General features: G+C 41.6%; 2 protein-coding genes across 3 annotated transcripts; both read left to right on the top strand.

Annotated features, from left to right (window-relative positions):
• Positions 1-1,727: 1,727 nt before the first annotated feature.
• On the top strand, positions 1,728-7,058 carry KRT222 (keratin 222). Of its 2 annotated transcripts, none has more exons than XM_034069993.1 (6): positions 1,728-1,831; positions 3,044-3,172; positions 3,899-4,119; positions 5,105-5,181; positions 5,346-5,451; positions 6,591-7,058. In XM_034069993.1, exons 2-6 carry the CDS (start codon positions 3,068-3,070, stop codon positions 6,802-6,804), a joined length of 723 nt encoding a protein of 240 aa, XP_033925884.1. In that variant the 5' UTR covers positions 1,728-1,831; positions 3,044-3,067; the 3' UTR covers positions 6,805-7,058. The 2 variants fall into 2 exon arrangements, with proteins under 2 accessions (XP_033925884.1, XP_033925885.1); XM_034069994.1 differs by having other exon boundaries at positions 3,884-4,119.
• Positions 7,059-11,222: 4,164 nt separating this feature from the next.
• On the top strand, positions 11,223-27,072 carry SMARCE1 (SWI/SNF related BAF chromatin remodeling complex subunit E1). Its single transcript, XM_013127951.3, has 11 exons — positions 11,223-11,376; positions 12,439-12,489; positions 13,014-13,057; positions 15,853-15,957; positions 18,215-18,295; positions 19,415-19,546; positions 21,097-21,268; positions 23,369-23,541; positions 24,472-24,573; positions 25,102-25,312; positions 25,810-27,072. The coding sequence occupies exons 2-11, from the start codon at positions 12,483-12,485 to the stop codon at positions 26,019-26,021; spliced, it is 1,239 nt and encodes a 412-aa protein (XP_012983405.1). The 5' UTR covers positions 11,223-11,376; positions 12,439-12,482; the 3' UTR covers positions 26,022-27,072.

The following is a 27,072-nucleotide window of genomic DNA, read 5'->3' as shown; positions in this document are numbered from 1 at the left end:
ATCAACTGGCAAATGTTTGGCTCTTGGTAATGTGAAACTTCAGCCATAGATGCTTGTTTATGCATAGAGTTTGGTTTCTGGGACCAAATCCAACATCCTTGTAGACCTCCATACTGTATTTCTGACTAGCCTTGCTGGCCACTGGGCAGCCTTGACTTTGCCTGCTGGAAACAAGATGTTCTTAGTCCCAGGGAGCTGAAAGCAAACCTTAAACAATCACTACTGCAATACAAAGATAAAAGAAGATGCTAAATTACATTTCAAGTTCTTATTTGCTTAAATACATGGGCTCTTCCTACTGTTAATACTGTCCTAAGTTATAATATCTTACATTGGTTTGATGGATTCCTGATGGCTTTATTTGTGACTGTTCTCATACCACCAAAGAAAAACGCTGTCAATATTTTAGTTAAGCCACTTATAGAAAAGATAGTGACCAACAAAAGATTCTCATCTCAGTCCAGGTCAGCTGAAAAACAGGCAGCTAAGAAAAATAAAATCAGAACACAGGATCCTTTCACATGTGCCAGCAGACAGAGCCAAGAACAAGGAATCCTTATGCACACAAGGAAACTTTCCAGTGGTACAATACTTTGACTTCTAAAAAAGACAAGCATCTTGTAAAAGGTTACTGCCTTTTTTGTCTAATTTCACTGATGTATATTCTTATTTGGAGCCTAAAATGTAATCTGTCTAGTGATACTTTTTTACTGAAATCTGGAGGGGTTTTTATTAAGTACCTGGTATTTCACATTACTAAAAACAATGAAAACTAGGTGAGAGCTGTTCTCAGCAAACAAGGTCGTTGGGATCAGGCAGCAGCTACAGTGAGCCAGGAAATGAGGAGTAATTCACAGAAAATACAGTAGGCAGCCTCCAATCTTGTCCTCCATGGTAGCTGTTAGGAAAGGTGCAAGATTTTACATTGCCTGCACACTCTGTGAGCTGAGCACTGTTTGTACATGGCAGGGGTCTATGAATCCCTCCTCAGAGAGAACCCTGGCACTTCTGGCAGCAGTGAGCTTTGGCAGAAGTGTTGATTCACCAGATCTTTGCACAGTCCAGAAAAGGAGCCAAACCTCTTGGCAATGCTGATTCCTCTCCCCCTTTGTGTCCTGCCCGTAAACCCACTGAAATGATGGGTGAGAGGGTGCGCAGGAGCCGAGCTCTTTTTCCAGTCTTCAGCACTGGATGAGGTCACCCACGGCTTGCCTTCACTGAGTCTCAAAACCCCTCAAGGATGGAAATCCTGTAACATTCCCAGTAAGGTGCTCAGTGGTGCACAACTGCCCAGTGAAGGCCAGTTCAACGGCACTGTCACCAGCACTGGGGTACTGCTGGGAAGCTGCTCCCTTCCCTTTTGTGGCTGCACTTTCAAGCTGCGCAGCTGTAATTTTGTCCTTTGCTTTGTATCTCTTAACCTCGTATTTGTAAGGTTATAAAACCCCCCAGTTAGAGTACAACAACAACATAAAGACGTTGCATATGTTCATTTCGGCCATCATTTCTCAATCCCGCTGCAAAAGTCACAGACCTTTGCTTTCTCGAAGCTGCCTTTAGAAGGGAGTGCGAACCCCCGGCCCCCCCGGCGCTCCCCAAAAGCCCGGCTCTGCCGCTTTAAGACCCGCCACGGGCGGGGAGGCCCGGACAGCGGTGGGGGGGAGCGGAGCTGCCCCGGCAGCTCCCGGCGAGGGGGACTCGCTCCCCACCGGGGATCAGATGAAGGCCATCACCTCAGCAAGGACCCAGGTAATGCCTCCACACAGCCATACATCCTCCAGAGCAAGGAGCCGTCCCCGCTCTGTACAGTTCCTCCCTCAGCCTCTCGGAGGTACAGTATTTCCTTTTCAATGCAGCATATTGCCGGGGAAGGGTTGTGCTTTTACTGCAGTAAGATGTGAACTAGAAGACAGGGATGCAGGTTTTGCTCAGGGTATGAAATTCACACTGATCGAGTGCCATGTAATTCATCTGGCTGGTTTTCTGTACCTGCAGCAGTGATAGTGTTGTGATTTAAAAAATGATGACATATGCTGTAGAATGGTAACCTCTAGCACCATGGAGGTATCTCAAAGGAAGAGAACCGTGTAAATCAAAGGCAATGTGGAGAATTCATGTATATACAGGCAACTTACTGGTTTTAGCACTATATTAAAGCAAACTGTACCCGTTCAGGGAATGCTATTTTATAGTGTTCACAGTAAAACTGTGTTATACTCCCTGGCAAATAGTCTGATCTTTCATGCAGACTGATTCAATGTTATGAACACACAATGCTATTACAGATTTACATACAAAACACCTCTAAAAACCAACTGATCTTGGAAATAAAACAGCCAAACACTTTTTGGACATAAAGCATTAAGAAATCCAGGGTGAAAAATAGGTATTATATCACCTTGTTTTACTTCTTGGGTATTGCAGAAATCCTGGAGGTTTATTTTAAACCCAGGCCTGGCTGCTGCTGCAGTCAGGGTGATCCCCACAGCGATGCAATGGCTGTAAACTAGACAGCTAAACCAGGTTTGTATTTGTGTTTAGCACACAGAAGCCAATGTGTATTCATATAACCTTGTCACATCAATTCTGCAGCACCCAGACAAGAAAAGGTATGCAAAGAGTATCCAGTGTTCACTTGTGGATTAGCCAAATCTAGATTCTTCAACAAAACAGTGGCATGGTAAAAACACAGTACATCAGTATGTTATGGGGGTAAAATAAACTTATTTTACTTGTCTTGTAAGACCTGAACTAAAGAGTTTATGGCATCATAAGAACCTACATAAAACAGTCAAATATGCAGAAGAGCATATTTTGTTTCAAGTGCTTATGGCATCTTCACCACTTGCAGTAAAACTCAAACTGACAATCTCAAACCTCATCAGTCACTAGGTCAGGCTAAACCATGATCATGCAAGCACTCCGAAGGGCTCCTGCTCTATAAAGCTGTTCTTTCCAACTAAATATTGTTATGTATCTATTTTATTTTCATTATTTGAATGTATTTTTTAATATTATCATCTGTCTTTTGTACCTGCTGTAGACAGAAGAGACTACAATTAAAAGAATGGACAAAGATGCAGAAGCATTAAAGGCAGCCCGAGCAGAACTCTGTGAAGCAAGGCGGCAGTGGCACCACATGCAGATTGAGATCGAATCTCTCCACGCTGTGGTAAGCATCATAACATGAAACTTGCAATCTAAAACAAACCTCTTTTTTCTTGGTGTAAACTACATCACAGTTCAGTTTCTGTAACAATCACGTCCACTATACTGCAGAAATAGAACATACACAGAAACACGCAGCTCTGGGGTGTACTTTCAGCTACTCACAGAGCCTGAACTAGCAACAACGCAGTTCTATGTTCACATGCCACTTGACAGACATGTGTCTGCATGTTTTCATGCCAGCCAAACATAAATTTGCATTATACTCGGTTCTCAAGCTCCCAGTCACTTTGCCTAACCAATTCATATCAGGTTTAGAACTAGTTTTGAATGTGTGGGCTACATCTATCAGTTCATTCATGATAAAGTATGGCAGCAATTTATTGAATTCAGTAATACAGACAAGCTACAAGACCACACAGGCTGCCCAGGTTTCACACAGTGCTCACATGAATATTGCTTTAACCATACAGGTAAAACCAAAGCTCTGTAAAATCAGTGGCAGTGGATTGCTGGTACAACAGCAGACTGCATTTACTGGTTTTCATCCAATTTTATTACAGATTTTACTGGAAAATATCTCAGTAAAAGTATTATCTTGAAAGCTTTACTCCTTTTCCTACAGAATATTCTTAGAAACTGATGTAAAAATACACAGATTGCTAAGAAAAGTCCATACAGCATCTTTACACATATAAATCTTAAAATTTTAAAGAGTTAAATTTCACAGGAAAGGGGTTTGGAACGTTCGCTGCGTGCCACAGAGCAGCAGTACCATATGCAACTACAGAACTTGGAATCTGAGGTTGAATGCTTGGAGAAAGAGCTCCTGGAAATGAAGAGAGGTATTGAGAAACAGCTTCAGGCACATGAAATTCTCCTGAACACCAGGATGAAACTGGAGGAAGAAATAGCAACGTATCGCAGTCTGCTGGAGCAAGAAGAGAACAGGTACTTGTTGAGAGGAAACGTACTCAAACTGATCTCCCATTTCAGAACTTCTCATTGAATTAAACAGCAGAATTGTAAGTACATGAACCAATCATCACAAAACTACACTATAAAATCCTTTAAAATGGCTTCATTGTTGCTTTCACGCTTCCTGGCACTCAGAGCACCTCTATAGTGCACTGCAGGTAACAGTGCGCTCAGTGCATCCTGACTCGAGGCACTGCATGCTGCTGTACACTGTAGCCCATGAGCTGCCTTCTGTGGGATCTGTTTGCCTCAGAGCATTGATGAAGCAGGTCCACACACATGAAGTTCTGGGACAGAAGTTCATATCTCATCACGTGACAGATGTCCATTTGCACGTGGAGTTCATACTACTCAGTATCACTCAAAGCATGTGAAGGCACACATCAGGATCTGCCTCCTAGTGCCATTTTGCTTTGGTGGTAACTCCTCCTGCCTGCCCTTTCCTCAGAGTACACATACCACTGTTTCAGAAGGCAGACACAAGAGAGGCAGCAATGTAGATGTAAGCAACAAGGACGATAGGGAAAAGGCAAAATGCTTAAAATAGCACATTTCACATTCAGCACTAGAATCTTAACAAAATGAGACACAATTCTGAATCTTTCAGTCCTTCCCACAGCAAATGGAGTTTCAGTCCAGGAACCTCATTCACACTTTTGCCTAAGAAGATTCCAAGGAGGGCAGTAGGTTTCAAATGTAATGCTTACAACTGTGAAAATACGCACAACTGAGTACCAATATTAACAAGTAACTCTTCCTAGCACACAACAAACTAAAATCTGACAGTTTCTTTAATTCTCTACTCAGAATGAGAAATCCCAGCAAATAATTACATCACTCAAACACAACTTCTTGGGGTTCTCACATTTTTACGTTTTTCACAGTAATTCCTATGACAAGCATTGGTTTAAAGTCACTCAGTATTATTAGGAGACTGTCATGATTTTTCTTTCTGCAGGTTTCGCTGCTGTACAGCTGAGCAGAAGGATGACAAAAAGCCCACCACCAGCAAAATTGCCTTTACACTGCCTGCAAGTGAGTTTTTAGACACTTTGCCCTTAAGGAATTATGGCCCTAAAGGAAGTTACTCACTACTGACAAGTGATGGGATATGACAACAGGATATTCTTCCAATGCAGCAGGATGAAAAAGACCTCTAAGTCCTGCCGCCTGCCCAGTGTATCTGTGATTTTTTACAGGTGGTGTAAAGAAGCATGAAACTGAGAAGGTGGAAGTGCTGACAAAACAAGCAATCCTAGATGGAAACATTACAAAGGGAAGCGCTGAAGCTCATGGCACTGTACAGTAAGATAAACATGAGTTTAACAGAATAACAATTGAAAGTAAATGGTCGGCAGTAGCTCTGACTTGTCCTTTACTTAGTAGCTGCTGTATCACACCATACAGCCAAGAGGCTGTAGAAGAACATTGATTGTTCTTGAAGGTGTATTGAATGGCATGTTTTAAGAATACATTAAATTTTAAAGTTCTTTTTATTGGCATTTACTTCCTAAATTAACAATATCATGATGATGCTTCCAATCTGTAATTTCTATTTCTGCTAAGAATGAAACTATAACAATTCATCTAGTTAAGGCTAAAAGCAAAAGAGCCCAGACCATGTTCGCAAAGTCCCTCTGGGGCATGTTTATGCACACGAATTCAGGCTTGGCTGTTCTGACTTGATACTTGGAAACTCCTACTTTTCATCAGTTACCAAATGGGGAACATAGAACTTGGCTCCTAAGCATCATGTGAAGGGCTGTTACTATGTGTTATTCACCTTAAATTACTTTAATAGTTTGCCTCATCAGTTTTTTTTCCCCTGCTGCTCTTTAAGCTCTTCTGCAGACTTGCGTTTAACGTTACATTTAAAACTAACTATGGTGTCCTGTGTCGCCAACACTTAACTGTGATCAGCTGCTAAAAACATGCAGGAATTCAGATTAAAAATTAACGCCAGCATGCACACTCCCATGCTGAAGCCCATTCTCATACACCAGCTTTGATCACCTTAGACTTGCAGATTTTAATGTAGATCTGCATTCTGAGGTTTGGATCTGAACTACATTTTTCTCCTCCCTATTTTGAAGGCTTTCAGATGCACGAATTCTGCCCACTATAATACGGAGGTTTCTTGCAGAGCTTTTGAGCTTGGATTCCAAACTTTCTCCTTGGAAACAAACTGCCTGATGTGTTTGGAGCAGTGGGTTTGTATCCATGCCTACTTAAAAGTACAAACCCAAGAATATAATGAACCCTCACCCTTTATTTGGCTTTTCTGGAGAGTGAATCTGTGGAAAAAAAATACAAACATTCCAGTGTCTCAGTACCCATCTAAAATAATCTGACACTTCATTATGCAGTTTCAGCATGAGAGATGTTTCAGATGGAGAATTAATAATGTTTAAAGGATCATAAATACATTTGCTCTGTTGTTTCAGGACAGAAAAAGTGGATGAAGTCATTAAAGAATGGGAAGGTTCTTTCTTTAAGGACAACCCTCGCTTAAGGAAAAAGTCTGTTTCATTGCGCTTTGATCTCCACCTGGCAGCAACGGATGAAGGATGTTTACACACTAAAAAGAAAACTCTTCCCGACATCGAAGTCAGGCTGGTAATGAGGAGATCTTGCAGTATTCCTTCCATCAAACCTTAACTGATAGCAGATTAATCCAAAGTTCATTTCCAACAGGCTCTGGAAATATAGATGGACTTACACAGCCTATTATCCTGCTACAACCACAAATCTTACTAAGTACTTTGATTAATACAATAAAACCATACAAGTCTTTTAAAAGAAAGGGAGAAGAGCAAGGAAGTTAAGATTCCAAGAAGCCTAACTTCTACTACTTTTATACTCTGGGTGCAACAGTTCAGAGGAGGCCACAAGGACGATCAGCGGCAGGAACACCTCCCATATGAAGACAGGCTGACAAAGTTGGGGATGTTCAGCCTGGAAAAGAGAAGCTGCGTGGAGACCTCAGAGCAGCTTCCAGTATCTAAAAGAGAGCCTACAAGGATGCTGGAAAGGAACTTCATCAGGAACTGTAGTGACAGGACAAGGAGTGATGGGTTTAAACTTGAACAGGGGAAATTCAGGTTAGATATAAGGAAGAAGTTCCTCCCTGTGAGGGTGGTGAGGTGCTGGCACAGGGTGCCCAGAGAAGATGAGGCTGCCCCATCCCTGGCAGTGTTCAAGGCCAGGTTGGATGGAGCCTTGAGTTATGGTCTAGAGTGAGGCATCCCTGCCTGTGGCAGGGAGTGGAACTTGATGATCTTAAGGTCCTCTCCAACCCAAACAATTCTATGATTCTGTGATTACTGTTGTTTTGTAGAATTTCACCAAATACTGCAAAAATTAAACTATGACTTTATACTTAAATATATTCTGCCTTTGTAAAGGAGAACTTGCTTTCTCTTTCTGGAAATGAGAAATACATATTTCATTCTCTTAATTATTCAATATTGCCTACATAGAATGACTGATGAATCCTTGTAATGATTTATATCACAACTGTCATACTTCTTGGAATATATTTTAAAATAACACTTTCTAACAGCATAAATGACATCAAAATATGCTCTTAAAGGAATTTTCTTTTAGAAGTGGCTGGTATTTTTAAATTGATTTTTAAGGCAACAACCGAGCTAAAATGTCTTTCCATTACATGATTATACACATTTTTTTAAAAGCATTGTTACAAACCACCAACATTTGAGCCATATTGCTCCACTGGTTTTGAAGCAGCAATTTACACTGAAAATCAGCCAGTCTCTTCTGTGTCCACACATATCTGTACAACTTTCTTAGCCATACCAAGTCAAATTCTCCTCTTTAATTATTCAAATATAAGGAGACAACCCAATGCTATTTAATTAATTTTGTTTCTTATAAGAATGGAATCTTCAACAAATTCCTCCTCTGACAGATATGTCAGATTTGCTCTTGATCTAGTACATGTAACAAATCACTATTATGGCAGAGTACAAGTATTATTCCTTCAAATTAAATGGACAAAATAAGGGCTACATATTCAAAGTAAAATTCTACCATACCCAGTGAGTATCCTCCACGAAGCAGCAAATACAAAGTACAGTAGACAATCTGGCATCTGTACATAGAAAAATCAGAAATGCAAACTCAAGACATATTTCTTTATAATGTTTTGAACCAAATTTCCAACAAAAATTCAAATAAAACTGTATTCAGAATGACTGTTTATGTGGATTTTGAAGAGGCATGGATGTCACCAACTCACCCAACTTACTGCGATAGAAGGGGCTTAGAATCTAGAGAGACCACGCACTGGATTTGCTGGATTCACAGCATGTGAGATATTAAATAAAGAGACAGTATTTGCCTTATTACTCATGGCATGTGTTACAAACACTGATACTACAAATTCCTTCAGTGATAATTTATGCTTCTATCTTTTGTTAATGATAAGAACAATGTATTTGTATTTTCACCAGTTCTAGATCTGCTGTATGAAGCTGACTGTTTATCATTAACTTTAATACTGATCTGGTGTTATTAATACTTGAGTAATTGGCATCCTGAATGTATTCGCCTGCTCTAGTATTTTCACTATGCAGCTTTTTTTTGTGCTTATACTCTGTACATTTTACAGTACTTGAATTTAAACTAAGTTTTAATTGCTTTAAGGCACTTTAAACAGGGATACAAATTTACCAAAGTAAATTATAGTCCTACAATAAAAAAGTATTAAAATGGAGTTTGCCCATGCATATTGTGTTTTAATTTGCATACCTTAAAGGGAAAGAATTAACAGAGAAATATAAAATAAAGGCCATAGACAAAAAAACCTGTAGCACTACAACCAAGCGTTTTCTAAGCGCTTCTCTACAATTAGAAAGACTCAAATTCCCTAAGAATCTTTATCATAACAAGTGAGTGTCTGCTACAAAAGTATTCTTTTCCTGTAAATCCCATAACCCTGACTACATCTCAAGTTCTCTGCATAGGAAAAAGTATTGACAGTAACACTCACCCTGATCTTAGGTCACTTTAAAGCTGAATTAAAGTAATGTAGCACTGAAGCTTGATAATATGTCAAAGAATTCTTTGGTTCTGTACTGCCAATTCAATTCAGTTCAGAGCAGCTGAGCTATTGCCATCTCATACCTCCAGACGTCTGGCATGAAAGCGAGTTTCACTGTCTCAGCCTACTTTCCAATCAATGTATGGCCTCATTACAAAGCTGTTGTAATTAAAACAGCTGGAGAAGAGCCAACTATTTCCAGCCCCCTGATTCATATTATGCAGTATAAACACTCCCATTAAATCCATGAAACTACTCGTTATACAGAGTTTTAAAACTCAGGCAAAACCTCTTGCTATCATAATGTGGAAAGCAAGCAAACAGCAAAGCAAAAAAACCCAACCATAAAACAAAGGAATGAATACTCTGCTGGCTTTGAAAGCACACAGAATGACTCAGAACCTTTAGCATGGAAAGTGAGCATCAGCAGCATACTTGAAAACCATGTTTCAACAAGCTGTGCAAATTTGGAGTGTATTTTAACACTATCAACAAAACCACGTTATCAATAAGCTAGAGATGTGTGGGAAGCAGTCAAAACCAGGTGGAAAACCAGTTATTTTTCATCTCTTAATAAGTATTTTCTCACCTTTTCTTTACAAATACTCTGCCCGGGTGAAACTGGTCGACTGAAGATGGGTTGGCTGCATAAGGAATTTCTTTGATTCTTATTGTAATTATCACATTGAAGTCACAAATTATTCTACTGCATGACAACAAATCCCCATTGTGGCCACAGCCACCACACTGTAAGCAGGGCAGAACTCTTGTCTCTTTACTTGTCCATAAAGATGTACTTATTTAAAATTGGAATGAAATTGGGCTAAAGAACTGCAGGCATCAAGGAGAAATGGGCCTAAGTCACAGCAATGTGGTATCATTCCAGGTAGTTTTTCTTCATCTTTTACCATCCTTTTGGGTTAAGGAATCAGCCATTTGAGCCATACCAGTCATATGACAGCATTTCAATGCCAAATGTTACTTTTTTATACTTAATTCAGTCACTCTCACGATTTTCACTGTATCAAAGCCTCCTATCCCAAATGCTGAGGTCTGAAATTCTTCACCTTCCTCACATGGTGCTCTGCAGTTTGGATTTTGCAAGCTTTTTGATCACTCCATGAGAGACCTTCACAAGCGTCAGGAACTGTTCTGGATAACCCCACTGCTCCCAGCCTGCTGTAATTCATCAGCCCCTGTGGCCCAGCAGTTGCTTGAGTGGCTTGGCCTGATTTAGTTTGAAATTGACCAGCAAACTACACAGATTTATGGGGTCCAGCAGCCTTCCTCCCCTCACACCCCTCCGCCGCAGGCCTTCCACCTCGGTATCCTGCTCCCATTCGGCTTTGCTTCTTCGAGCTGCCTTTCCCAAAGCACCATTTTCAGCCCCTCGCCGCCTCCTTCACAAAGGCAAAGCGTCCCCAGCCCTGCCTGGACCCTTCACCTCGCTCCTCGCCGGCCTCTGTGGGGTTCACCTGTGGGGTTCCCCTATGGGTTCCCCTGCGGCTCTGAGGCCGCCGCGCTGCCTCAGGGGCCCTCCCTCACAGCCGCTACCGCGCGCCCCCTCAGGGGGGGAAAAAGGCGCCAAACACCATGTGCCAACGGCCCCTCCCCGGCTGCTTGTTCGCGGCCGCAGATTCGCCACCGGCAGCCGAGCTACAGCTGCTCCCCACTATGGGCATGAAAGCAGCGGCCGGGGGTGATCAGTGGGAGGTGGGCTCGGCTCCCTGTGCAAAGCGCTGGGTGGAACGTGATTACGGGCAGTTTCCTGCCCGCACCTGTCCCTCGCCATCACGGGATGGAGGGGAGGAGGCGGTGCTATCCGCTCCACGCCTCAGGAGGTCCGGTGACAGCCTGCACCGGCCGGGGAGGAGGTGCCTCCCCGGTAATGGCTAGGATGGGGGCGGTGTTCTGGTCCCGCAGATTCGCCACGACAGCTTCCGGCCATACCGAGCAAGGAGCGGTGCGGAGAAGGGCTCGACCCAGCGGTCGGAGGTCCGGAACGAGCGGGGAAGGCCTTGCCGCCTCCGCCTTCAACAGAGACCCCAGCGGTGAGCTGCAAGAGGACGGTGGCGATGTGTCGAAAGTGCGGAGCGCAGGGCGCAGGCGCTTTCCTCGCCGCCGTCCCGGCCTGGTGAGGAACAAAGGGAGCGAGGCCGGAGCGGGTGAGTCGGGGGGAGCGGGTTCGGTTGGGGCTGGAGGGGACAGGTCCCGTCCCCGCCGGCTGTCGCTGGTGCTGAGGGGGCTGCTCCGGTGGGGCCCAGGGGTGTGCACGGGGCTGTAGTGGTGTTTCCCTACGGCGGCAGGAGCGAGGTGGGCTCGGCCCTGGCGTGCGGCACGGGGAGAGGCGGTGGGGCTGAAGGGCCCCTTTCTGGGCCTTCTCCCGTTTGAGCTCCTCGAGCCTCACGAGCGACCCCATATCGAAGAGTTTGAGCGAGCGTGAAGCGGAGCATGGCTTTAGTGTGGAAACCCCACCGGATTCCGGCTGCTGGTGCGATCTCTGGGGAGTCCTTTGAAGATAAAGGCCGATAAAAACCCCACACTGCTTTGTTACTGCGCTCTTCCCGTGACCCCGATGGGCTGCTAAAGGGTCAGTGAGGCCGCGGCCTGTGCGGCGGCAGCGGTGTGCTCCGTGCTTGGGGTTTTGTACTGTGTAAAGCAGACACTATTTAATTTGGACATTTATATATTAATACCAGTTTTCTGAAACAGTAAAAAATAAAGGGAGATTCTTTTATTTGTTGAGGGAAAATATATATATCGTTAATATAAACAAGATAAACCTGAGCGTTATTTCACAGCAGATTAGTTGTGAAATGGCTTTAACCTGCCCGAGGGGAGACTGAGCTGAGCTCTTAGGCAGAAGCTCTTCCTTGGGAGGGTGCTGAGGCGCTGGCACAGGGTGCCCAGAGAAGCTGTGGCTGCCCCATCCCTGGCAGTGCTCAAGGCCAGGTTGGACAGGGGCTTGGAGCAGCTGCTCCAGTGGAAGGGGTCCCTGCTCATGGCATGGGGTTGGAGCTGGATGAGCTTCCAACACAAACGAGTCTATGATTTAAGGACAGTGTCTTTAGAAAGTATGTTCATTTTCGAAAGAAAAGTTAGAAACTTTTTTTCTTTATTTCAGAATTGGATTTTTTTTATAATCAGTGGTAATTGTGATGAAGCTTCAAGGATTTGGGGAAGCAACAGTGTAATATTTAATAGCATGGTATTCTTTTGTCTTTCAGAAGTACAAATATAATGTCAGGTGGCTGAAAATTTGCCTATCAAAATGTCAAGTAAGTCTTCAGATTTTTCTTCCTTTAACTTGATGAGTTAAGCATCTGGTTCAGCAGAACCTATTTGTGAGAGACCATTCTTATTCCTTGCATTAAAAGGAATGAGATAAAGTGTAGCTATTCCTGACCAAACTCTGGGCCCTAAATCTTGCTGAGGCTGATTTTCTGGCATGTTTGCACAGGAAGTCCAAATCTCACACTTTATTCTAAATCCCCTTTCACTGCGTTTCTGCTTATCCTGTTTTTAATTTATGTGCTTATAAATGGATTTTGTATTTCTCAGTCTTTTGCCTAAATAAAAGGCTGACAATAGAGCAGTTCTGTGCTCTTAACTTTTTTCTCTTTTCTTTCTCTTATATTCTTTGCTCTATGCTCTTCAGTGGCAAAATGCAAAGGCTTTGAAAGGGGGATTTCTGTCTTGGTTTTGTAAATTGCTTAAAAATGTTTGCCACAGCAGATACCTTATTAAAAGTCATTCAGTTCTTCAAGGGAAAAAAAATGTGCTTACATTTATATCTTAACAGAAAGGCCATCTTATGCCCCACCTCCTACCCCAGCTCCTGCAACCGTAAGTATAGTGATTTTTCTCATTAACACAGACATGGTAATCTAGTCCTTAATAATTTACCAGAGCAATAATTATGGAGTTGCATCACCTTCCTCTATTGGAAACACAAGCGAGTCATAGTTCATTATTAATATGATATGCATTAATTAAATTAATCTAATTTCTTCAGCAGTTTGGCAAAGAGAAGCTGAGTAATTTTGCTTTGCCTTTAAGGCTACATCCTGCAGATACTGAATTTTCTGTAAGCAGTCAGTTGGTCTTAAATTATTCCCAGTGGGTTGCACCAGTTCACTGGAATAGTTAAGAACAAACTGATATATTTAATTCTAGAACTTCCCACTCAACCTGTGCCCAGATTATGGGCTAACAGAGCATTTTTCAGCTGATTCTCAGAACTGTGCCCGTGTTCGTCCATGTTTAAAAAGGTAATGATATACCAGTACACAGTGCTAAGGACAGACTTTGAAAGCAAATGCACCTCTTCTGTAGCACTCACATTATGTACTCGCATGAGAAAATACAGATCTTTCATACAGAAGAATGTGTGAGGATGCTATAGTGATTTATTTTCTTTTTTTACCAAAGAAAATTGGGAAGCTGTTATCCAATAGAGTATCCCTGATTTCTGCATCTGGAATGAAAACTGCAGGATGGCATTTAGATGAAATGTGATCCTTCAAATTTATCATGCCATACTTCACATTCAGAAAGACTTGAGAAGTACAGAATGTATAAATATAACTTACGTTCTTTATAAACTTCCATAAATAAAACTTTATTTGTGTAGTCTGTTCAGAGTTTTCATTTTGCACACAACGGAATAGATCTGTGCCAGTGTCAGAAGGAACATGATGGCATCTGCTCTTACAACTGGATTCCTGCATCAAGAGCTGTGCACATCCGTGTGTGATTCTTTGGGATGTAGCATGGATACAGCTGTTAAATGGTTTCTATCAACATGGTACATTCTCTAGTCACTTTAGAAGGGTATATGAAACAAATTTTCAACTAGTGACATGCATGACCTATCTTGCAAATGTCTTCTGTATTACTTACTTTGTGCAGGCCTTCAGGTGATAGTCTATGCTCTGCTAATGCAAGTCCTCAGAGTAGACAAATAACCCTGCTGCTTCTGTCTACGGCCAGTTCCAGTTACTACAGTCAACAAAGCACCAGTATTTAACTGCAGTATTATAGCTGAAGTAAAAATTCTCCATGTAGTGCAAGGTAGTTCCCTTGTAACATCTAAATCCTGTCTTGCAGAAATAAAGAATTAAGTAGACGGAGATTACAGTTGTCATCTGGTTTTATTTAAGAAGTGTAGTTCAAAACCTGTTATGGTAATACAAAAAACTGTAGTAAAATGGTGTCTTATTAAATAGTGACTGTGTGTGTTGTGATCACAGGCACATGGATTGAGTAAATGTCAGCTGCTGTGGCTGAAATTAAAAAAATGGCAATAAATATAGATATAAAAGGCTGTCAAAGGATAATCTTACTCTGTATATGCTTAGAAATAAACTAACTACAGTGTGTCTACATGCACTTGAAAACTTCACAGGTTAATGTAGTTTACCCTATAGGTTCTCTTTGTTCTGTGTTTATTTGTCAAAGTCTGGTTCTTGGAGTCCTAAACTGATCTGTGCAAGGTTTGTAGCTGTGCTCTAGAATGGGTTCAGTCAGCAAATCACTTCAAAACACAACTGCAGTATGTGCTGCTTATAAGAGCTAAAGTGCTACTAAAGAGTGGGACAAGTCGTGGATGAAATGCTACAGGATATTGTGATTGCCACAGGACTTCATAATTGCTATTAAACAGTAGATCCACTGGGTTTTTTTTAAGCAACAAAATTTGATTGGGAAACGGGATAATGGAAAAAGGCAGGAGAGAGATTTATGTGAGGAGGTGATACAGTGAACCTTCTGATACATGACTGTATGTTGATGATGGGTGTCCTGGGTTCAGAAGAAGGAATTGTAAAGAAATTCAAATTTTCCTCTACATTACTGAGGTGAGAGTGAATGGATCCACTTTCAGGAATGAACAAAAATGTATTCTTAAATTGTCTTGGATTCAGTCATCTGTTAAGACTTATTTGTAGCCTCTGACCTGTAGATCTTATTGCTGTGGTTCCTCACCTCTGTCAGCCTGCAGCCTACCGCAGAACAGAAGGGGGTATCTCTGAATTATCATCTTTTCCAGCTTGCAAATCCCAGATCCCCAAACTGCATCTGTGAACCACCAGGAAAGTTCAGATACTGGCAGTGGTGCACAGGTGGTGCTTTGAGAGATTTATTTCACCTCCTGTTTACTAGCAGTATAATGTTTGTTGGAAAGGCAGAATGATGGGAAGAGAAGCAGACAGGGATTGTCACTGATACCTGAAATGTGGATTCTGGGGATTTCTGTGTGATTACTGTGTGCTGTGTTGCTGTGTGAGCTTAACCCTTTGGATCCAGGAGTCTTTCTGAATTACTCGGTGGCTTATGTTGGACAATCTTACTAGCCATGAGCTGGATTTACAGAATACTTGTTTAAAAGAGTTACACTTAACAAAAATAAAATCACCAACTTTAGAAACTTGTAGTGACACTTTTGCTTAAAAATCTTGTTTCCTTAATAGGTCTTTACTGGAGTAAGTTATGTGTTGAGAAGATACCAACTGCTACACCTCATTTGCTTGTTTAAATTCTGGTTGCTTTTGCATGCCATATTGCAGTTCATTTTCATTTCTGTGTTTTCCTCGTTTGAGCTCATTTCTCATTCGTGTTTTTGTCTCATTTGTTTCCATCAGCAAATGCCCAGCACACCAGGGTTTGTGGGATACAATCCATACAGCCATCTGGCCTACAACAACTACAGGCTGGGAGGGAACCCGGGCACCAACAGCCGGGTCACGGTAGGAGAATCAACTATTACATCATCCAGCAAACAACAGGAATTGCCCAGGAATGGCTCTAGGGTTAGGTCCTTCTGAGGCTTGGCTGCTGCCACTTCTTTATAAAACCAGAAACATTACTTCTGACTCTTATTCCACCTCCTTAACCCCCTTCCCTCTCACTCTGAAACCTTTTGCAGGAAAATGGACTTCTGCTCAGCAGAGAAAACTATGTGGTAATCATGTATGATGCAGGACTCCAAAAAGACAGACTTTGTGGTCTTCAGTGACCACTGCATGCTCAGGGAAGAGTTCTGTAGCCTGGGTATGAATCCTTGGAGGGAGGGAACTGCTCATTTTATTGAGGTTTAGTCAAAGACAAGAACATTGTGCAAACTGGAGATCATTGGTAGTAGTTGCATCATACTGTTGTGCCATGCAGGAGGTGCAAGCCTTTGTTGTTCTTTCCACTCTTAGTCTGGTAATAACTATGAAATCCCAGGTTCAGAAATCACTTTTTTCAACAAGAGGGCGATGATAATAGCATTCTTTTCAGATCTCATGTTCTCTGTCAGGGTGTGGAAAATGGATGTTGCATTCATTTTTCACAGAGCAAACCGAGTGAGATGAAGTTGAGTGATGAGAGATGGCTTCTTTCAAAAGCAGGTCAAGTCCTGAGCATTGGATGCAGTTAGGAAATAAAAATAGACACTGGAAGTGTAACATTTTCTTAACTAACAACAGAAACAGAGTAACTCCCTGATTTTTGTAAAGTTCCTGTAATTCTCATAACTTCAAGGTTTTAATGTAAAACTTTCTACCTCAAAAGGTCTGATTACTTTGGAACATGATAAAAAGATTTCTCAAGGAACAAATACATAGTGTGTTTAATGAAGTGTACACCTTTTATGCCTCTTATATAAACCTTCTTTCAGACTTCATTTGTGAAGTTCATCTGGTTTGTTAAAATGTTTACAGAAAAGACTTTCCCCATACAAGCTGGAACTTGACTCACGCACTGTCTGAACAGAGACTTTTTTCCTTATACAAGAATAAATCAGGTTTCGTCTGAGAACTTCCATTGTTTCTGTATGTCATAAGCATATACAGCCTTCTCTGCCATGCATATATCAGTATATGTATGGTGTCTTTAAATCCCTGTTAATTTTAAAAGCATTAAACAGTTTCCGTTGATGTTTTCCAACCCATCTGTATGTGTATCTGTGTATACATTTGGTAATGCACATACCTCATGCACATTATTTATACACAATCTTGTATGCATTGTTTCATAGAGCTCCATAAATTCAGCAAAACAAAACATACCAAGAGGAAAAATTGGAAAGCTGAACACTGAACGTGGGCTTTCTTGGCCATATACGTTCAGTTCTCTATGGCTGTAGTCCTGAGAAGTCTTGGAACTACTTGGTATTTTTATGAGAATGCTCACACTTCACGTAATACAAGTCCTGGCATGTGGAAGTGCTCGAGGAGTGGAGGTTTCCAGAGGCTGCAGCTGACAGGGACTGTCATTTTGCTGCACTGTTTAGGAGAAAACCCTGTCAGGTGTTTTGTAGGTTGAGGGGCCAAGAGAGGATGCAGCAACTTCCCCAGCCACAGCAGTTAGTGGTCGTTGCCTTTTTGTTTAATGGGAGCACTGTGCAAAGCTAGAGGGAGATAATAGTACAGATTATATTACAGGCTAATTTGGACCATTAAGTACAGCTCAGATAGAGAGAATGCACACCTTAGCAGCTCAGTTGGATGGGGTTTAGTTTAGTTGGCTCCAAACTATCACTGACAAATTTTGCAGACAGGTATGTTGCTAAAATGAAATATGTCTCTTTCTGATCTTAAACTCCTTATCTTTTTTCCACCTGTACAGTAGCCACATAAAATTTGTCAAAACAGGTAGAACAAATTGCTCATCAGAAGTGAGAAAAACGACCTGCTGGGATTGGTGTTTCCATTTAAATTTCTAAGCTGCCTATTTCAGTTTAAGAATATGGAGCCCTTCTGAAGGTTTATCTAGTTACTGCTCTCTGAACTTACAGCTAAAAGGATAGACTTACATTGGGAAAACATGACTCTGAGGACCAGCTCTAGTTAGTACCTGTTCCCAGCTTGGGTGACTTTTTGGTGATGTTGTTTGCTTCTCTTAGTGGGGGTGTGTGTGGTTGGTTTGGGTTAATTGCACAAGAATGAGTGTTTTCCAAAACATGCGTAGACTCTGCCCAGTGATCATGTTAACGAATGGATTTATTCGGTTCTTTTATAGGCTTCCTCTGGTATTACCATTCCAAAGCCCCCCAAACCCCCAGACAAGCCCCTGATGCCCTACATGAGGTACAGCCGGAAGGTGGGTATACAGTGTCAACCAACTTATAATGAAAGTTAGTGTTTGTATGTGCTAACAATTAATTGCTATTATCTTAGTTTCAGCTTCTAAACTTTGACTTCTAACAGCCTGCACATTCTTTTAAGGGAATTGTAAAGTACAGATGCATTGCCCTTCACAATGAAGGCAGCAGTAGTCTGTTCACGCAGTTGCCAGTTTCTGGGGGGAAAAGTTTTCTCTAAAATGCTAAGTACTACCACTGTCTGCTGACAAGGATCCGCCCTGCCACATGCAGAAGTTCCTGTGACTTACTGACAGAACTTTTTTATATAAAGGAAGTATTCCTTGCGGTATACTGGGCTTGGTACAGTGCTGTAGCTGGACTGAAGAGTAGCAATGAGTGGACTTTGCATGTTCTCCTTCACCAACCTAGCCTGTGGCACCGTTTACTTCGCTATTCTGTGAACTGTTTGACAGAAAGTAGGAGAGAGACTCTTGTGGAGTCTGAAATCTGATGGGGCATGGGGAGGGCATGTCAGCCTGGCTGAAGCGGGTGAGCCAGAAGGAATTCCTTCCACTTCTGGTAAAATACCTTTACCAGCATGTCTGTCTTAGGCAAAAAACCATCAACAAAAAAATGGCAAGTGGCACAGCAAGAAATAACACTGACAGCTCTCCTTTTCTGGTTTTTCTTTTTCCCTATAAAGTTAGAAACTTTCTTGGTGGAGTCAGAACTTGTTGGAACTCAAATTGATCAGCAAGACTGCAAAATATTTTGCAATGTTACATTCTGATGTGAAAAGCTCAGTGCTCTTTATCATAACCCACTGCTGGATGTGTTTACTCAGTAGCCTTTTTTTTCCCCAAGATGCAGCGATGTGCATTTAAGAAGAGAATTAAGAGGGTTAAAGGCAATATTCTCATGAAACCAAAGCCATTTCAGCAATTGCCTGTTTCAGTAGATGGCTTCCTACTGACCTCCTGCCCCAGAAAATAATCGAGATAGTTTAGCCAGACTCATTCCTAACTTAATCCTGTTTTTCATGGTGATTCCAGAAAGAACACTGAGATGACAATATAAAATGTGTAATTTGGAAGTATTTAGATATCATTAGTAAAGCTCCAGCTGTTTCTGTTAAGGTCTGGGACCAAGTGAAGGCGTCCAATCCTGATTTGAAGTTATGGGAAATTGGCAAGATTATTGGAGGAATGTGGCGAGATCTCACTGATGAAGAGAAGCAAGAGTATTTGAATGAATATGAAGCTGAAAAGGTAAATGGAAGAAATCTGGGATGTTTATTACAGCTGCTTCTTCTAGGAACTGGTCTGAGAAGAAAAATTCATCTTCCCCATGCAGTGGTGTATGAGGCATTCAGGAGACCCCTGTATGTAACTTAAATGGAAGTTATATCCTGACACATCTTTTAGATTTTTTTAAGTAACTGTACATCAACTGTGACTGGTCAGTTTTTAGACCTAATTCAAAATGAAGTATTGATAATTGAGTGTCGATTTTAACTGTTTAATGAATGGATTTGCTTGTACAACATCAGTATTGAAAAGATTGTCTCAACACCAAAATCCTCTTTCAAAACTGGTGCTCTGCAACTACTGCTATTGTCATGAACGTGTTCATGAAAGACTTCCAGTCACGTAGGGTTTGGTTTTCATGGTATAATCTGGTGTCACTCCACGCTATGACACAGTGTTTTGTTTCTTAAAATGTTACCACTTTTAGCGTTTTTCTTGTGATTTTGTTTTGGTTTTATTGATCCTGATGACGGGAGATGACAGCAACCTGTGTGTCTATGTTGGTAAGTGCTGAGGACCTTGACAAGACTGGTATTGTGATCCTGAGGTAACAAAGGGAATTGTCCAACTGCTGTGTTGTCTTTAAACCTGGTAGGCATCTGAGGCTGTGTGTAACCTGGTCAAATCTAAGCTGTTTTCATTGCAGGTCTATAGAGAAGCGTTTCAAAGCTGGATGCTCTTAGTTGAAGCAAACAAATAATCAAGGGATTCTATTTTTTAACTTGGTCATGGTGTTTAGATTGTAAGCTCCTTGGGGCAGGGGCCATCCTGGTCATATTTTTCCAGTGCCTAGATAGAAGTATTCCAGTCCTAATCATAAAGAAAACAAGATGCTTAGGTACCTTTAACATTTAACAATATGTAGATTATATTTTTTCATTGGAAGTATTTCAGATCACTGTGCAAAATCTAGACTTGGCACATTTTAAAAGTGAGATTAAAGAAAGCAAATCAAAGGGCAAAAATACTTCAAAGAACGTGAAAATAGTGGTGCAGACCTGCTACTGTAGTCTGGCTGCAGCATTCTGTATCATCCCAGGGCAGGGATGGATCAAAGAATGGAAAAATCTTAATTTTGAAAACTGGTTCATGACATACTGCAATAAGGAAAGAGAAGAAATCAGAATCAAAGATCTAGTTAGAACTCCAGAGATTTATTGAGAGTATGTTAAGTTCACTAATTGTTTTTATCCTGTCAGAGTTCATCTGATCATAAATGCCTTGTTCTGAGGCAGTTGTTTTTTAACTCAAAAAACAAAGCTGTTGTTTAAGACTTCTCAGGTAGTAAAGCTGAAGCATACCTAGAAGCACAGCTAGTGTTTCTAAAACATGAATGACTATGGAAGAAGTTCCAGATGTTAAAAGACTCAGAGAATACAGTCATTTGTATATCACTGGATGATTCAGAATAGCTTTATCTGTACAACTACAACATGAGTTGTACAGGTTGCAGTTGTGTCCAGGCTGAAATCATTCCCTCGTGCAATCAAACGCTATTGGTCACGTTTCAGATAGAGTACAATGAGTCCATGAAGGCCTACCACAACTCTCCTGCATACCTGGCCTACATCAATGCCAAGAGTCGTGCAGAGGCTGCACTGGAAGAGGAGAGCCGCCAGAGGCAGTCACGCATGGAGAAAGGGGAGCCCTACATGAGCATCCAGCCCGCAGAGGATCCCGACGGTAAGCACAAAGGGGTTTGTGTGCACATCCACTGAGACAGTGCCATTACAGGACCAGCAGTAGAGAGAAACAGATGGAGATACAGAAAACTACCAGTGTACAGCTTAGAGTGTTTAACGTGACTTCCTTCCTATTTTAGTACCTTTAATAGTGATTTTCATTATCAAGTTTTATTTCATACAGCTAACAACTGACTTTTTCTTGATTCCAAGGTGTCAAATGTTATTTCAGCCTTTAATTATGATGAAGTAATACTTACAGTTCAAAACAAATAAGTCTGCTTAAAGCCCTGTAATGGCTTTAGTATATGCATTATAAAAGGCTTAGATGCCTGATTTAATCCAGCTCAAATGGAATTGTGTGTTTTATTACCAGAAGCACATAATTCTGATAGGCAGAGCTCTGGTATGATTAAGAGTACCTGAACCTTTAATCTGTTCAACAACTGTCAGTTGAGATTGAGGACATCACTTACCTTTGCTGCTGGCAAGTTGATGAGAAGGTTCTCAAAGTTTATTTGAGTGCAAGGAAAGGCCCCACCCAGTGGGAACACTCAGCCCCAGCCACCCAAGGACTGCTCTGCAGTTCACAGCCCAATGCTTGTTGAAACCTGGGGGGAAACGTAATCAGTTACACCCTTTTTTTTTCCTTCTCCTTTGTAAGTGCACACCTTGGAAAGAAAGCACAGGACAAGCAGCATTTTAGCCAGTGGGAGGTAACTGCAGAATTCATGTGAATACATTTAGTCTTCCAGTAGTTGGTATGTGGGGACTTCAGGGCCAAAGGAGTTCGGCTGGATCCAGCTGTATATTTGCTCAATACTTTTTTGTCTCTTGCAGATCTATTGCCTTCCCACTGTTTCTCCTCTTCTTTGCTTCATTTAATTGGGTACCTCAATGAAAAATTGAACATAACACATTGAAATAAAGGAGAAAGAAACTTTCATTAAAGTAGTTACCTTCTTTGTAACATTTTCTTGCATCATAGCTTAGGACTCTTCTTAAGATCTTTCTGAATAGATGGAGAATTATCTCGATTATGAAAGCTTGATGTGAAATAAATTTGACTTCTGGACTCTTCTACATGGCATCCTTCTGGAAGATAATTCATACTTGGTGCTTAACTGACTTTAATACTCAGCTAAATTTGAGTTATGCTCACATAACTTTCTTCTGTTTCTTTACCAGTATTTGATGCTATTTAATTACTGCACTTTTAAATTCTAATCAGTTTGACTTTTAATATCACATAATGCTGCAGTTCATGTTAAATTCTGTGACTAGATTAAAACTGCCACATCTTGCCAGAAATCAGAAGCTCCTTTAATTGGATCAGAGAGAAGAAAACTAAATCCTTGACCTGAAATATTCATAGCTCTTTGTGATTAATCCTGTAGAGAAATGTCAAACAAGACAGTTTAGTTCCTGTTGGGCTGCCTTTAATTCCTTTTCTTCACGAGAAGCTTACAAGGAGACCAGCACTTTGACCCATGTGCTCATGTATTTTCTCTCTTGAAGTGTTTTGGGATTTTTTTTTTGTAACTGTTCTTCAGTGAACTGCATTTACTAAAAAAATAAATCATTTCTCTTAACACTTTACTGTGAATTTTCAGTGATGAGGAAACGTATCACTGCTTGAGGTTTTCATTCCTCAGGTGTTTTAAAATCAGTCTGTCTGATCTGTGCTACAAAGCTTATTGAGAGAGGAGTCACTCTTCTCTTGGTATTCTGTAGTTTATACTGTTCTGGTAACACGATTGATCAGGAATGTGTAGGTGTGGGTTTATTTGGTGTACTAATAGTCCCTCTTGCTCTGGAAATGCAGAAAGCAGCACAGTAACTAACTAGGTGAATCCACATTTCAGGCTTGTAGGAAATGCATGTCAAATCCCAGCTGTTAGAGCTGTGTCAAGTAAATAGTTTGTCCTCATAAGGTGATTTTTCTGATGACCTGATGTTCTGTATGTGTTATTATGAACTTTTTGACACAACAGCAACTGGTGTTAAGATTTGTATCTTGTTTTTAAGAAGTGGTACCAAAACTAGACTTGGTCCTGGTTTTGTGGCATTAAAGCAGTTGCACTTAACACTCTTTTTTCAGACTATGATGATGGGTTTTCTATGAAGCACACGGCCACAGCTCGTTTCCAGAGGAACCATCGTCTCATCAGTGAGATCCTGAGTGAAAGTGTGGTGCCCGACGTCCGCTCTGTGGTCACCACAGCTAGAATGCAAGTTCTGAAACGCCAGGTTCAGTCTTTAATGGTTCATCAGGTAAGGGCAAATGAAATGAAGTGCTGATGAAGATAATGGTGTTGGGCAGTACTCCAAGTCTCTGATAGTTTGATCATCTGCATGACTCTTCTTGTTGGGTGTCAGTGTTCTCTACGCTTGAATAGCTCATCTGTCTTGGGAGGTGCAAGACACGAGGCGTCACCTCGCGGGCTGTTTTGTTAGTAAGAATCATGTTAAGCTCTAGTGTGTTTTTTTAGGATATCTTAAGTATCAATTCCACACCTCTTCACTATTACACACAACCCTTCTGGACGTATTGGAGTCTCCTGTTTAATGGGCACTGGTGGAGTTGTGACTTTGGGGTAGCTTATGACTCATAATCTTGTTTGTAATGATTCTTTATCCCAGTAAATGGTCCCTATTGTAACATTTTTCATTGTTAAACCCATACAAGGCAATCTAGTGAGGTGTTCCACTTTGCTTTAACTGGGCATGTGCCTCTTTTCCAAATGTACATTACCAGAAGACTCCTCTGTCAGTATAGTCAGTGTACATGTAGGTGAAAAAAAACTGAGACATCAGAATTTAATGAACAAAAGCAGATCTGGAGGAAGGTGGTATCCCTTCTTTCCTTTGAATTGTGGTCTTTCTGCATTAGAGAATGTAATTTATGTGTTCCATTGGTACATACCTGTGGGGTGTATAATATGAAAGAAAGCATGTAGTTTTTATGCTGGAAGATTCACCTCAGTTACATACATAGGATTTTCCACTTAGAGTACACCTCACCAATCCTGAGTGACTGCAAAGACCTGTTTATTCATACATTTCAACAGCATAAAGTCATTTATGTATTACATAGGTATATTTTTAAATACTGGTGTATATATTTCTATAGGTAGCTGCAAGCTGTGTCCAGCTCTTCAGATGACAGCATAGTAAAGTTCTCACAATTTATCTCATTTCCAGCGTAAACTGGAAGCTGAGCTTCTACAAATTGAAGAGCGTCACCAGGAAAAGAAGAGGAAGTTTCTGGAAAGCACAGAATCCTTTAACAATGAGCTCAAAAGGGTACAACTCTTGTTTTTCTCCACCTTGAGGAATCTGCTAGTTACCCATTTGTACAAGTGCTCTCCCCACAGTTCTGTATTCAGTGATGTGTAATTACACAGCTGAGGACTGCAGTGTCCTCGTGTGTGCATGCTGGAAAGTGCACAGGGCTTGTGCTGTTTCATGCTCCATCAGTGACCTTTAGTGGTGACATTCAGCCAGTACAGCTTGGAAGTCCCCTCAGGCATCATGGCTTGAGCTCATGGGAGAGTAGCTCTGGCTCAGGGAAGGTGGCCTAAAGCCACTACTCTCTCTGTCCTTGTCTGCATTCAAAGAACAAGCTTAGCTGGTTTATTCCCCCCTTTTTTTATAACATGCTTTTGCCTCTCTGCCTGGTTACTGATGTGTCTCCCTCTCTAGTTACTGATCATAAAGTTTGACAACACAAAAGAATCTTGATTTAGGAATGCTGAGCTCATCATTGGGTTTTACTGATGTTTTAACTGAGGTAGTAAAAGCTTTCCTGGTTTGTCTCTCTTCAATTGCCAGTTATGCAGTTTGAAGGTGGAAGTGGATATGGAAAAAATTGCTGCTGAAATTGCTCAGGCAGAGGAACAGGCTCGCAAGAGGCAGGAGGAAAGGGAAAAGGAAGCAGCTGAGCAAGCAGAATGCAGCCAAAACAACATCACAGCTGAGGAAGAACAGGCAGCTAACAAGGCAGAGGAGAAGAAAGAAGAGGAGAGTGCTCCAATGGAGACAGGTAAAGGCACAAGAGGCCCAGTGTGGCCAGGAGCATGCTCCCTCTGCTTTTGCTGTTAGTAGGAAGAAAGACTTCAGCATAATAATAGAATAGAGAACTTGATCTTTGTGACCTAACACATCTGCTTTCTTCTTAAATTGCTCCTTTTTAAACAGGAGAGAGTAAGATACCACAACGCCCTGTTTAATGTTTTGAGTTATGTACACAAGGGGAAAAATGCTTTCTAAGCCCCTCTCATCCCTTAAATACCGGTTAGTCAGAAGCAACTGAGAGTTTCCTTGTGCTAGTATCAGCATTAGGAGGACAGGACAGTGCTTATCCCCTGCTGCTCTCACCACCTGGTTTGCAGGTTGTGTTCTGTACAGTGACATTAGAAAATGTGGTCAGTAAAGCAGCAAGTTGTTGCCATACCAGAGTGAGCAGAAAGGAAAAGGCACCAGGGATCTGGAATTCTGCTTCTGGTGTAACAAGGCTTTATGGCTGACCTCTTGTTACAGAAGAGCCTCACCCAGAAGAGAGCACAGAAACCCAGCAGAACGGAGAAGAAGGAACATCCACCCCCGATGACAAGGAGAGTGGCCAAGAAGGGGGCGACAGCACTGCAGAGGAGGGAACCAGCGACAGCAACACTGGTTCTGAGAGCAACAGTGCAACCGTGGAGGAGCCTCCTGCAGACCCCAGCACTGAGGACAGTGAGAAAAAAGAATAAATATTGACTCATTTCATGTGTCTCTTTAAGGAAGTACTGGTTTGGTTTCAACCTGTGCTACACAGCTTTTGTATCTTCCCTGCCTGTATCCCTTGTTCCCAAAGGATACTGGGCTTCAGTAATGCATCACATTATCTGCAAACTGATGTTGAGGGGCCTTTAGAGGCACAAGGTGGCTTAAAGCAGACAGAAAACCTGTTAAAATACAAACAGGTGCTTTCTATTGCTTGGGATTTCTCCCCTAGAAGAACAGGTCTGGTTTTGGTTTTTACATTACAAATCAGCCCTTCCACTATTCTACTTGCATGATAACAGTGAGGAGGCCTTTCTCAAAGGCCCCTCTTGGCTGTTTGTGGCTGAAATGTGATGCTGATGGGCCTCCCTTCTCTCTGGGGGTTTCCTGAAGAGCTTGGCTCTGTCCTGACACATCAGCTTACTGCACCACGACCCAGAACATGTCCTTGATCTCACAAAACCAACCCCACAGCAGCCCCACTGCTTTGGTTCTGGCCAGCCAGGGACACAGCTCTTTGCTTTTAGAGAAAGCTTTTGCTGCTCAGGAGCACTCCTAAGTAAGGCTGATGGGCTCATTCTTGGGGGGGTTTGGTGCAAGAGAAGCTTTTCTGTAGTGACAGAAACTTGCTCATATTCCACATGCAACATTTCAGGAGATCCACTTTCAAAGGGATAAGTTGTAACTGTCCTTTTGCAGTAAATGATGTATCCTGGGGGGGGGGGGGGAGGTTTCTAATCAGAACAGCCTTTGCTTTTCTGTACCAATGAACTCCTTTGTTTCCTACTAAGAGACCAAAATCACCCCATTTTGTCCCATGTTAACCTGAAGCCCTTCTGAAAATAACCCACTGAATTGCTACAACAGACAGAAGCTGCTTCCTGTACATCTAAGAGAACACATGATGCATTGGGGTCAATAACCTGGAATGTTTTTAGGGAATAGTGGGTCCAGGGGTGGTAATGGTTTGTAAATCCTTTTGGTCTTTTTTTTTAATGGTTTAAATAAAATCCAGCAAGTTTGGTTTTTTTAAACTCA

The sequence above is a fragment of the Melopsittacus undulatus genome, chromosome 17 (assembly GCF_012275295.1).
Source record: "Melopsittacus undulatus isolate bMelUnd1 chromosome 17, bMelUnd1.mat.Z, whole genome shotgun sequence".
NCBI lineage: Eukaryota > Metazoa > Chordata > Aves > Psittaciformes > Psittaculidae > Melopsittacus > Melopsittacus undulatus.
Note: the sequence above shows the minus strand (reverse complement) of the source record. Positions and strands in the feature narration are given on the sequence as shown.

Excerpts from the sequence above, each read along its gene's own strand:
- KRT222 (XM_034069993.1), top strand. The coding sequence starts at position 3,068 with ATGGACAAAGATGCAGAAGCATTAAAGGCAGCCCGAGCAGAACTCTGT. Across the intron at positions 3,173-3,898 it reads TCGAATCTCTCCACGCTGTG|GAAAGGGGTTTGGAACGTTC; the intron begins GTAAGCATCATA and ends TAAATTTCACAG. Across the intron at positions 4,120-5,104 it reads CTGGAGCAAGAAGAGAACAG|GTTTCGCTGCTGTACAGCTG; the intron begins GTACTTGTTGAG and ends TTCTTTCTGCAG.
- SMARCE1 (XM_013127951.3), top strand. Across the intron at positions 15,958-18,214 it reads GCACCAACAGCCGGGTCACG|GCTTCCTCTGGTATTACCAT; the intron begins GTAGGAGAATCA and ends GTTCTTTTATAG. Across the intron at positions 21,269-23,368 it reads GCCCGCAGAGGATCCCGACG|ACTATGATGATGGGTTTTCT; the intron begins GTAAGCACAAAG and ends CTCTTTTTTCAG.